The sequence below is a fragment of the Entelurus aequoreus genome, linkage group LG11 (assembly GCF_033978785.1).
Source record: "Entelurus aequoreus isolate RoL-2023_Sb linkage group LG11, RoL_Eaeq_v1.1, whole genome shotgun sequence".
Classification (NCBI taxonomy): domain Eukaryota; kingdom Metazoa; phylum Chordata; class Actinopteri; order Syngnathiformes; family Syngnathidae; genus Entelurus; species Entelurus aequoreus.
The window spans coordinates 14,721,871-14,734,370 of NC_084741.1; the positions used below are offsets into that span (position 1 = coordinate 14,721,871).

Here is a 12,500-nt window from a genome sequence, read left to right on the forward strand (position 1 = left end):
GGGAGCACTTTTAAAACCGAAAACATTTTTGACATAATTTTTGGGGCCACCCTAAAAATGAGTTGGAATTTCACAAGAAAAAGGTCACAATTTCACAAGAAAAACTTGGAATTTTGGCGGCATTATGATAAAAGTCGTCATTTTACTCAACGCAAGTCAAAATTTTACAAGAAAAACCGAACATGTGTGCAATATTTTGATAAAAGATGGAATTTTACTCAATAACAGTCGCAATTTTACAAGAAAAAGCTTGTAAATTTTTGAAAAGAGTCACAATTTTATAACAAAACTTTGAAATGTTGGCAATATTGGAATTTTACTTGGCAAAATTATGACGAAAGTCATAGTTTCACTCAAAAAAATGTCATTATTTTACAAGAACAACAAAAAAAAAGTCAGAATTTTATGACATGTCATCATTTTGCGTTAAAAAGTAATGATTTTACATCAAAAAGTGATAATTTTACTAGAAAATATTGCAATATTATAGAAACAGAAAGAATATGAGAAATTGTTCCCAATTTTACACATTGTGAGAAAAAGACTACTTTTAGTAAAAAAAATGTTGTTTTGTTTGTAATTGGTTTTTAATCTTCATTTACTTCAAGTTATTACAGTAAGTCTCTATATACAAATTTATTTATTCTTTTTAAATGAATTTTTCCAAAAGGGGAGCATTTCAATTTCTTACACACACTTGTGATTTCATATGTTGACTATAGGGGGAGCACTTTTAAAACCAAAATGTTTTTTGACACACAGTCAATTTGAACATTTTTTCAAACCACCCTAAAAATGAGTTGGAATTTCACAAGAAAAAGGTCACAATTTCACAAGAAAAACATAGAATTTTGGCGGTATTATGATAAAAGTCGTCATTTTACTCAACGCAAGTCAAAATTTTACAAGAAAACTGAACATTTGTGCAATATTATGATAAAAGTTGGAATTTTACTCAGTAACAGTTGCAATTTTACAAGAAAAAGCTTGTGAATTTATGAAAAGAGTCACAATTTTATAAGAAAACTTTGACATTTTGGCAATATCATAATAATAATTGGAATTTTACTCTGCAAAATTATGACGAAAGTCATAGTTTTTCACTGAAAAAAATTTCACTATTTTACAAGAACAACAAAATAAATTGGGCAATATTGTGATAAAAGACAGAATTTTATGTGACAAATGTCACCAAGTAATGAGTTTACATAAAAAAGTAATAATTTTACGAGAAAATATTGCAATATTATAGAAACAGAAAGAATATGAGAAATTGTTCCCAATTTTATAAGAAAGAAGGCGACACATTGTGAGAAAAAGACTACTTTTAGTTATTAATTTTTTTGTTGAATGTTTTGTTTATAATTGGTTTTTAATCTTCATTATTTACTTCAAGTTATTACAGTTTGGCTCTATATACATATGTATTTTTATTTTTTTAATATTACTTTTGGCCAAAGGGGGAGCATTTCAATTTCTTACACTCACTTGTTATTTCATATGTTGACCAGAGGGGGAGCACTTAAAAATTTTAACACACACTTGTTATTTCATATGTTGACCAAAGGCAGAGCACTTTTAAAACCGACACACAGTCAATTTTTGAAATTGACTGCTTGTCAAAATTTTTGGGACCACCCTAATTTTGACAGATGTCACCACCAGGGGGTGCCAATGAGATCTCTATTTTTTGTTTTTTTTGTAATGTGCTAAAGGCCGAAGACAAAGGAGTCAGGGACCACAGATGGTCCCTGTGCCGCACTTTGGGCAACCCAGCTGTACAATCTAACTACTAATGGCCACCATAGTCTTAGTAGCGTAGTGTATTTGTTCATCCTATGGTCACATATGTGACGCGGGTTGTCTGACGTCAGCACCGGAAGTCGTCAAATCTGCTGTCCACCTACCGGATTTTTCCGGGGATGAACAGGGAAGTCCTTCTTTAGCTACCGTCTTGTTTTATCATATATCGCTGCCTTTGCACCTGTCAATGTTTGCTTTTGTATGCACAGTAAATCAAGAAAAACGTCCTGACTTTGGAGCAATGTTCACGGACTCTAGTACTTGGCTCTCTATTAGATGCAATGGTTTTCCGTACTGGCACCATGATTTATGTCCTAACTTGTACTTTCCCTTGTTGATGTCTTAAGAAGTGTAGAAATACAAGAACCCCCCCCCCCCACACACACACACACACACACACCTTGTTATCATTTGCTTTAAACATGTCAGCGACACGTCTCCGCAGCGTGTCATTTGAAGACATCTGGAAGAATGTGCAACACATTAGGAACTCCTACTCTCTTCTTCCCCAAGAGCGCACTAATGATGTGATCCAGGTAGAATTCATTATCCTCCTCTGAACTCTCCTATTAAATCTGTGCCAGGGAGGGGAAAGAAAAAAAAATGCAATGATTTGAAGAGGGGGTTTCATTTTTTTATATATTTTTTTTATTTTATTTTATTTATTTATTTTTAGAACACGTAGAGCAGAGTTTTATAAGAGTTGCAGACGGTTTCCACATCCTTCTGGAGATGTTCTTGCCGCCGTTTTTTAATATTATTTTTTAAACTAAACAATTATGACACTCTCCGGCGGTGCATAATTCATGTGCAACTGCTTGGTTACGTGCGAGTGGCGGCCGCACAAACAGGAAGTCTCATGACAGATTAGCGAGACGTCTTTGTTTCCCCCACAATGAACGCGAGCAGGTAGGGAGGGAATGCAAACAATGTGGGAGAGCTGGTGTGACGCCGTCCTGTGCACACACACACAGTCACAGTCTGCCCGCCTATATATATACACATATATATAGACTGGGTTATTTTTAATACGCGACCACAAATAGTAGGAGGAACGCCGCCCAAAACGGTCCTCGCTTGGCCGAGCGCCGCCTTCTCATTCATTCATGAGTTTGCACCGCAGACTTTCTCTCCGGTTTGAGGTGGGAAATGTTTCCCCCGACTACAAACGTCACCCTGTCGGTGTTTGGACGCCACGTACTTCCACTGAAATATGGGACTGTTTCCTGCTGGCACATGACACGAGGAAGCATTTTAGTGTGTGAATGCAATCATCTATTTATTTGGGTTCCCAAATAAACATTCAAGCCAGCATGTTTCCCGGTTACAAAAATTCCCAGATTACCCAGAAAATTTCTGGGAATTTCACCCGGTTGAAAATGGATAAACAATATACAAACCTCTCCCTATCGCTCATTTCTCGGCCGATTCGAAAAGTCCCACCCTCCACACGCTCCAATCGCCCTGGATATTCACGCAAGCAGAAAATTCCCAGATTACCCGGAACTACCAGGAATTCCCCCCATTGAAAATGAATGGGCAGTATACAAACCTCTCCGTATCCCACATTTCTCGTCCGATTCGAACCGTTCTAACATCTACACACTCCACTCTTTCTGCACATGCAAGCCAGCATGTTTCCCGGTTACGAAGATTCCCTGATTACCAGGAATTGCCCTCCGTTGAAAATGAGTGGGTAATATACAAAGTAAACCTCTCCATATCCCACACTCACCCTGGATATTCAAGCAAGATAAAAAATTCCCAGATTACCCGGAACTACCAGGAATTGCCCCATTGAAAATGAATGGGCAATATACATCTATCCATCCATTTTCTACCGCTTGTCCCTAAACCTACAAACATTGCCAGATTACCCAGAATTTCTGAATGGGCAATATACAAACCTCTCCATATTCCACATTTCTCGTCAGATTCGAACCGTTTTAACATCCACACACTCCACTCTTCCTGCATATTCAAGCCATTATGTTTCCCAGTTCCCAAAATTTCCAGATTACCCAGATTTTCTGGGAATTTCACCCGATTTAAAATGAATAGGCAATATACAAACCTCTCCATATCGCACATTTCTCGGCCGATTCGAACCGTTCCACCCTCCACACACTCGACTCACCCTGGATATTCAAGCAAGCTGAAAATTCCCAGATTACCCAGAATTACCAGGAATTCCCCCCTTTGAAAATGAATGGGCAATATACAAAACTCTCCATATTCCACATTTCTCGTCCGGTTCGAACCGTCCTAACATGCACACACTCCCCTCTTCCTGCACATTCAAACCAGCATGTTTCCTGGTTACAAAAATTCCCAGATTACCCAGGAAATTCAGGGAATTTCACCCGATTGAAAATGGATAGGCAACATACAAATCTCTCCCTATCGCACATTTCTCGACCGATTCAAACCGTTCCACTCTCCACACACTCCACTCTTCCTGCACATTCAAGCCATTATGTTTCCCGGTTCCCAAAATTCCCAGATTACCGGGAATTTCTGGGAATTTCCCTCCGTTGGAAATGAATGGGCAATATACAAACCTCTCCATATCCCACATTTCTCGTCCGATTCGAACCGTCCTAACATCTACACACTCCACTCTTTCTGCACATGCAAGCCAGCATGTTTCCCGGTTAGGAAAATTCCCTGATTACCCGGAATTACCAGGAATTGCCCTCCATTGAAAATGAGTGGGCAATATACAAAGTAAACCTCGCCATATCCCACATTTCTTGTCCGATTCAAACCGTTCCACTCTCCACACACTCCACTCACCCCGAATATTCAAGCAAGATGAAAATTCCCAAATTACCCGGAACTACCAGGAATTTCCCCCATTGAAAAGGAATGGGCAGTATACAAACCTCTCCATATTCCACATTTCTCATCCGATTTGAACCGTCCTAACATCCACACACTCCACTCTTCCTGCACATTCAAGCCAGCATGTTTCCTGGTTACAAAAATTCCTAAATTACCCAGAAAATTCTGGGAATTTTAACCGATTGAAAATGGGTAGGCAATATACAGACCTTTCCCTATCGCACATTTCTCGGCCAATTCGAACCGTTCCACTCTCCACACACTCCACTCACCCTGGATATTCAAGCAAACTGAAAATTCCCAGATTACCCGGAACTACCAGGAATTTCCCCCATTGAAAAAGAATGGGCAATATACAAACCTCTCCATATTTCACATTTTTCATCCGATTCGAATAGTTCTAACATCCACACACTCCCCTCTTCCTGCACATTCAAGCCAGCATGTTTCCCAGTTCCCAAAATTCCCAGATTACCGGGAATTTCTGGGAATTTCCCTCCGTTGGAAATTAATGGGCAATATACAAACCTCTCCATATCCCACATTTCTCGTCCGATTCGAACCGTCCTAACATCTACACACTCCACTCTTCCTGCACATGCAAGCCAACATGTTTCCCGGTTACGAAAATTCCCTGCTTACCCGGAATTACCAGGAATTGCCCTCCATTGAAAAGGAATGGGCAGTATACAAACCTCTCCATATTCCACATTTCTCATCCGATTCGAACCGTCCTAACATCTACACACTCCACTCTTTCTGCACATTCAAGCCAGCATGTGTACCGGTACCGAAAATCCCCTGATTACCCGTAATTACCAGGAATCGCCCTTCATTGAAAATGAATGGGAAATATACATCCATTAATCCATCAATTTTCTACTGCTTGTCCCTAAACCTACAAACATTGCCAGATTACCCAGAATTTCTGGGAAGTTTCCCCCCACTGAAAATGAATACAAACCTCTCCATATTCCACATTTCTCGTCCGATTCGAACCGTCCTAACATCTACACACTCCACTCTTCCTGCACATGCAAGCCAGCATGTTTACCGGTTACAAAAATTCCCTGATTACCCGGAACTACCAGGAATTTCCCTCATTGAAAAGGAATGGGCAGTATACAAACCTCTCAATATCCCACATTTCTCGTCCGACTCGAACCGTCCTAACATCTACACACTCCACTCTTTCTGCACATGCAAGCCAGCATGTTTCCCGGTTACGAAAATTCCCTGATTACCCGGAATTACCAGTAATTGCCCTCCATTGAAAATGAATGGGCAATATACAAAGTAAACATCTCCATATTCCACATTTCTCGTCCGATTCGAACCGTCCTAACATCTACACACTCCACTCTTTCTGCACATTCAAGCCAGCATGTTTCCCGGTACCGAAAATTCCTTGATTACCCGTAATTACCAGGAATCGCCCTTCATTGAAAATGAATGGGAAATATACATCCATTAATCCATCAATTTTCTACCGCTTGTCCCTAAACCTACAAACATTGCCAGATTACCCAGAATTTCTGGGAATTTTCCCCCCACTGAAAATTAATACAAACCTCTCCATATTCCACATTTCTCGTCCGATTCGAACCGTCCTAACATCCACACACTCCACTCTTCCTGCACATGCAAGCCAGCATGTTTACCGGTTACAAAAATTCCCTGATTACCCGGAACTACCAGGAATTTCCCTCATTGAAAAGGAATGGGCAGTATACAAACCTCTCAATATCCCACATTTCTCGTCCGATTCGAACCGTCCTAACATCTACACACTCCACTCTTCCTGCACATGCAAGCCAGCATGTTTCCCGGTTACGAAAATTCCCAGATTACCCGGAATTACCAGTAATTGCCCTCCATTGAAAATGAATGGGCAATATACAAAGTAAACCTCTCCATATTCCACATTTCTCGTCCGATTCGAACCGTCCTAACATCCACACACTCCACTCTTTCTGCACATTCAAGCCAGCATGTTTCCCGGTACCGAAAATCCCCTGATTACCCGTAATTACCAGGAATCACCCTTCATTGAAAATGAATGGGAAATATACATCCATTAATCCATCAATTTTTTACTGCTTGTCCCTAAACCTACAAACATTGCCAGATTACCCAGAATTTCTGGGAAGTTTCCCCCCCACTGAAAATGAATACAAACCTCTCCATATTCCACATTTCTCGTCCGATTCCAACCGTCCTAACATCTACACACTCCACTCTTCCTGCACATGCAAGCCAGCATGTTTACCGGTTACAAAAATTCCCTGATTACCCGGAACTACCAGGAATTTCCCTCATTGAAAAGGAATGGGCAGTATACAAACCTCTCAAAATCCCACATTTCTCGTCCGATTCGAACCGTCCTAACATCTACACACTCCACTCTTCCTGCCCATGCAAGCCAGCATGTTTCCCGGTTACGAAAATCCCCTGATTACCCGTAATTACCAGGAATCACCCTTCATTGAAAATGAATGGGAAATATACATCCATTAATCCATCAATTTTCTACTGCTTGTCCCTAAACCTACAAACATTGCCAGATTACCCAGAATTTCTGGGAAGTTTCCCCCCACTGAAAATGAATACAAACCTCTCCATATTCCACATTTCTCGTCCGATTCGAACCGTCCTAACATCTACACACTCCACTCTTCCTGCACATGCAAGCCAGCATGTTTACCGGTTACAACAATTCCCTGATTACCCGGAACTACCAGGAATTTCCCTCATTGAAAAGGAATGGGCAGTATACAAACCTCTCAATATCCCACATTTCTCGTCCGATTCGAACCGTCCTAACATCTACACACTCCACTCTTCCTGCACATGCAAGCCAGCATGTTTCCCGGTTACGAAAATTCCCTGATTACCCGGAATTACCAGTAATTGCCCTCCATTGAAAATGAATGGGCAATATCACAAAGTAAACCTCTCCATATTCCACATTTCTCGTCCGATTCGAACCGTCCTAACATCTACACACTCCACTCTTTCTGCACATTCAAGCCAGCATGTTTCCCGGTACCGAAAATTCCTTGATTACCCGTAATTACCAGGAATTGCCCTTCATTGAAAATTAATGGGAAATATACATCCATTAATCCATCAATTTTCTACCGCTTGTCCCTAAACCTACAAACATTGCCAGATTACCCAGAATTTCTGGGAATTTCACCCCCACTGAAAATGAATACAAACCTCTCCATATTCCACATTTCTCGTCCGATTCGAACCGTCCTAACATCTACACACTCCACTCTTTCTGCACATTCAAGCCAGCATGTTTCCCGGTACCGAAAATTCCTTGATTACCCGTAATTACCAGGAATTGCCCTTCATTGAAAATTAATGGGAAATATACATCCATTAATCCATCAATTTTCTACCGCTTGTCCCTAAACCTACAAACATTGCCAGATTACCCAGAATTTCTGGGAATTTCACCCCCACTGAAAATGAATACAAACCTCTCCATATTCCACATTTCTCGTCCGATTCCAGCCGTTCCAACATCCAAACGCTCCCCTCACCCTCGCCATTCGAGCATTTTGGGTCCGCCCCCGCGTTATCGCCGGCTTGCGCTCATATCTTCACCGGAATGGCATGGATTGCGGTTATTCTGTGTGTTTTGAGAGAATAAAAACAAAACACGCGACCCAAAAGACAAACACGGCTGCTGTCAGCACGACGGCGGGTCGCGGTCGGCGTGCCAGGCAGCCCCGACCGGGCAGCCGGTTGCCGTGGGCGACCAGCAGATCAGTGATGTGGCGGTGATGCCTCTAATGAAGCTGACACGGCACAGCCTCCGTGCTCGCGGGCCGCTGAGGGCCTCCTGCTCTGCATGTAGCAACACAACCCCCTGCCTCGTTTCAGCTCCACGTGCCACCGATTTGATGGCGCCTCGGATGCATCGCCGCATCATTTATTCTCTCGTTGTTTATGCGGGGTCAAGGCAGAGACGGTGTTTGTAGTAGCTAAAGTGGGTCACGGTCTACAAACAACGCCCCCCCCTCCCATCGCCGTTTTGAGCGTCGCTCTCGTTCTGATGAATGCTTTTGTGTTTTCCAGGAGCTGGCCAGCTGAGGTGAAGGGGAGGGCAGTCGGATGTTTCTGTCCTGGAGGACCATGATCTGAGGACCACCTTCGTGCTCGACTCCCGTCAACCCTCTCTTCTTTCCACACGCCGCCGGGGCCACAGTCAGCCTCGCCCGCCGTCTCCTGGGGGGAAAAAAAAAAAAAAGCCAGCCCTGACGTGTGCAGAGAGGGCAAGCGGGTGTTTAAAGAAATAACAGCCTCGTTCGCCTGTGACCCCTGACCTCGCACGCACCCCTCCCCGACCCCCGGCCCTCCCACCGCAGCAGCAGCACCATGGGGAGGAAAAAGATTCAGATTCAGAGGATCACCGATGAACGCAACAGACAGGTTAGACGCACACAAGCTGATATCAGTGGCATGATATCGATCGTGGCCCCCAAATATGAGTGCTTTTGTTTTAGGGGTCGGCGACCCAAAATGTCGAAAGAGCCATATTGGACCAAAATACGACAAATAAATCTGTCTGAAAAGCCTTATATAAGTGTTATAATGAAGGTAACACATGATGTAAGTGTCTATATTAGCTATATTAGCCTACTATCAAAATGACTTTAAAAGTCTTATATTAGTGTTATAATGAAGGCAACACATGATGTAAGTGTCTATATTAGCTATATTAGCCTACTATCAAAATGACTTTAAAAGTCTTATATAAGTGTCTATATTAGCCTACTATCAAAATGACTTTAAAAGTCTTATATTAGTGTTATAATGAAGGCAACACATGATGTGTCTATATTAACTCTATTAACCTACTATCAAAATGACTTTAAAAGTCTTATATAAGTGTTTTAATGAAGGCAACACATGATGTAAGTGTTTATATTAGCTGTATTAGCCTACTATCAAAATTACTTTAAAAGCCTTATATAAGTGTTATAATGAAGGCAACACATGATGTAAGTGTCTATATTAGCTATATTTGCCTACTATCAAAATGACTTTAAAAGTCTTATATAAGTGTCTATATTAGCTATATTAGCCTACTATCAAAATGACTTTAAAAGTCTTATATTAGTGTTATAATGAAGGCAACACATGATGTAAGTGTCTATATTAGCTATATTAGCTTACTATCAAAATGACTTTAAAAGTCTTATATAAGTGTCTATATTAGCTATATTAGCCTACTATCAAAATGACTTTAAAAGTATTATATTATTGTTATAATGAAGGCAACACATGATGTAAGTGTCTATATTAACTATATTAACCTACTATCAAAATGACTTTAAAAGTCTTATATAAGTGTTATAATGAAGGCAACACCTGATGTAAGTGTCTATATTAGCTATATTAGCCTACTATCAAAATTACTTTAAAGCCTTATATAAGTGTTATAATGAAGGCAACACATGATGTAAGTGTCTATATTAGCTATATTTGCCGACTATCAAAATGACTTTAAAAGTCTTATATAAGTGTTATAATGAAGGCAACACATGATGCAAGTGTCTATATTAGCCTACTATCAAAATGACTTTAAAAGTCTTATATTAGTGTTATAATGAAGGCAACACATGATGTAAGTGTCTATATTAGCTGTAATAGCCTACTACCAAAATGACTTCAAAAGTCTTATATTAGTGTTATAATGACGGCAACACATGATGCAAGTGTCTATACAAGCCTACTATCAAAATGACTTTAAAAGTCTTATATAAGTGTTATAATGAAGACAACACATGATGTAAGTGTCTATATTAGCTATATTAGCCTACTATCAAAATGACTTTAAAAGTCTTGTATACGTGTTATAATGAAGGCAACACTGATGTAAGTGTCTATATTAACTGTAATAGCCTACTGTCAAAATGACTTTAAAAGTCTTATATAAGTGTTATAATGAAGGCAACACATGATGCAAGTGTCTATATTAGCCTACTATCAGAATTACTTTAAAAGTCTTAAATAAGTGCTATAACGAAGGCAACACATGATGTAAGTGTCTATATTAGCTATAATAGCCTACTATTAAAATTACTTTAGAAGTCTTATATAAGTGTTATAATGAAGGCAACACATGATGTGTCTATATTAGCTAAAATAGCCTACTATCAAAATGACTTTAAAAGTCTTATATAAGTGTTATAATGAAGGCAACACATGATGCAAGTGTCTATATTAGCCTACTATCAAAATGACTTTAAAAGTCTTATATAAGTGTTATAATGAAGGCAACACATGATGTAAGTGTCCTATATTAGCTGTAATAGCCTACTACCAAAATGACTTCAAAAGTCTTATATTAGTGTTATAATGAAGACAACACATGATGTAAGTGTCTATATTAGCTATATTAGCCTACTATCAAAATGACTTTAAAAGTCTTGTATAAGTGTTATAATGAAGGCAACACTGATGTAAGTGTCTATATTAGCTGTAATAGCCTACTATCAAACGACTTCAAAAGTCTTATATTAGTGTTATAATGAAGGCAACACATGATGCAAGTGTCTATAGTAGCTGTAAAAGCCTACTATCAAAATGACTTCAAAAGTCTTATTAGTGTTATAATGACGGCAACACATGATGCAAGTGTCTATATTAGCCTACTATCAGAATGACTTTAAAAGTCTTAAATAAGTGCTATAACGAAGGCAACACATGATGTAAGTGTCTATATTAGCTATAATAGCCTACTATCAAAATTACTTTAGAAGTCTTATATAAGTGTTATAATGAAGGCAACACATGATGTAAGTGTCTATATTAGCTAAAATAGCCTATCAAAATGACTTTAAAAGTCTTATATTATATATGCACACATACACTCATGCACATAATCACGTTTCATCAAACATATATTAACGTTTGTTGCCCTAGGGTAAACTGGTATAACACATGGCACACTGACAAAGCTTAACCTATTGTTACTATAACAATCTACAAGGTTAAGGTTGCTTCTCTTTCTTCCCCTCCATTTTTCTGCATTCTTTCGTATCTCAGTTATCATTACGTATATGTATTGTTGCATTTGAACAATTGTATTGTTGATAATAAAGGTAAAGTACTGGTATTGTTTATTATCAATAGCACTATTTCTATTGGTATTCATATTGCTCCATTTTTAGTGTAATAATGCTCATTGTCATTTCTGTATTTTTATTTTTATTTTCGCTAACTGCTTATTTGCTATTACTTTAAAAAAAAAAAAAAAAAAAAAAAAAAAAAAAAAAGTCTTATATAAGTGTTATAATGAAGGCAACACATGATGTAAGTGTCTATATTAGCTGTAATAGCCTACTATCAAAATGACTTCAAAAGTCTTATATAAGTGTTATAATGAAGGCAACACATGATGCAAGTGTCTATATTAGCCTACTATCAAAATTACTTTAAAAGCCTTATTTAAGTTTTATAATGAAGGCAACACATGATGTAAGTGTCTATATTAGTTATATTAGCCTACTATCAAAATGACCCCCCCCCCCCGACCCCGCCCAGCTCAACCTCCTCATGCTCTCTCAGGGAGAGCATGTCCCAAATTCCAAGCTGCTGTTTGAGGCATGTTTAAAAAAATAATGCACTTTGTGACTTCAATAATAAATATGGCAGTGCCATGTTGGCATTTTTTTCCCATAACTTGAATTGATTTATTTTGGAAAACCTTGTTAGATTGTTTAATGCATCCAGCGGGGCATCACAACAAAATGAGGCATAATAATGTGTTAATTCCACGACTGTATGTATCGGTATCGGTTGATATCGGAATCGGTCATTAAGAATTGGAC

The 12,500-nt window shown here is 39.1% G+C and overlaps 1 protein-coding gene across 4 annotated transcripts in view; it reads left to right on the forward strand.

Annotated features, from left to right (window-relative positions):
* The window catches only part of mef2d (myocyte enhancer factor 2d), a 296,690-nt gene that overhangs the window by 141,212 nt on the left and 142,978 nt on the right, over positions 1-12,500 (forward strand). For all 4 annotated transcript variants that reach the window (XM_062062583.1, XM_062062585.1, XM_062062584.1 and 1 more), the window contains exon 2: positions 8,740-9,093. In XM_062062583.1, the coding sequence (XP_061918567.1) occupies positions 9,040-9,093 (54 nt within the window). In that variant the 5' untranslated portion in view covers positions 8,740-9,039. The remainder of the gene's footprint in view (positions 1-8,739; positions 9,094-12,500) is intronic.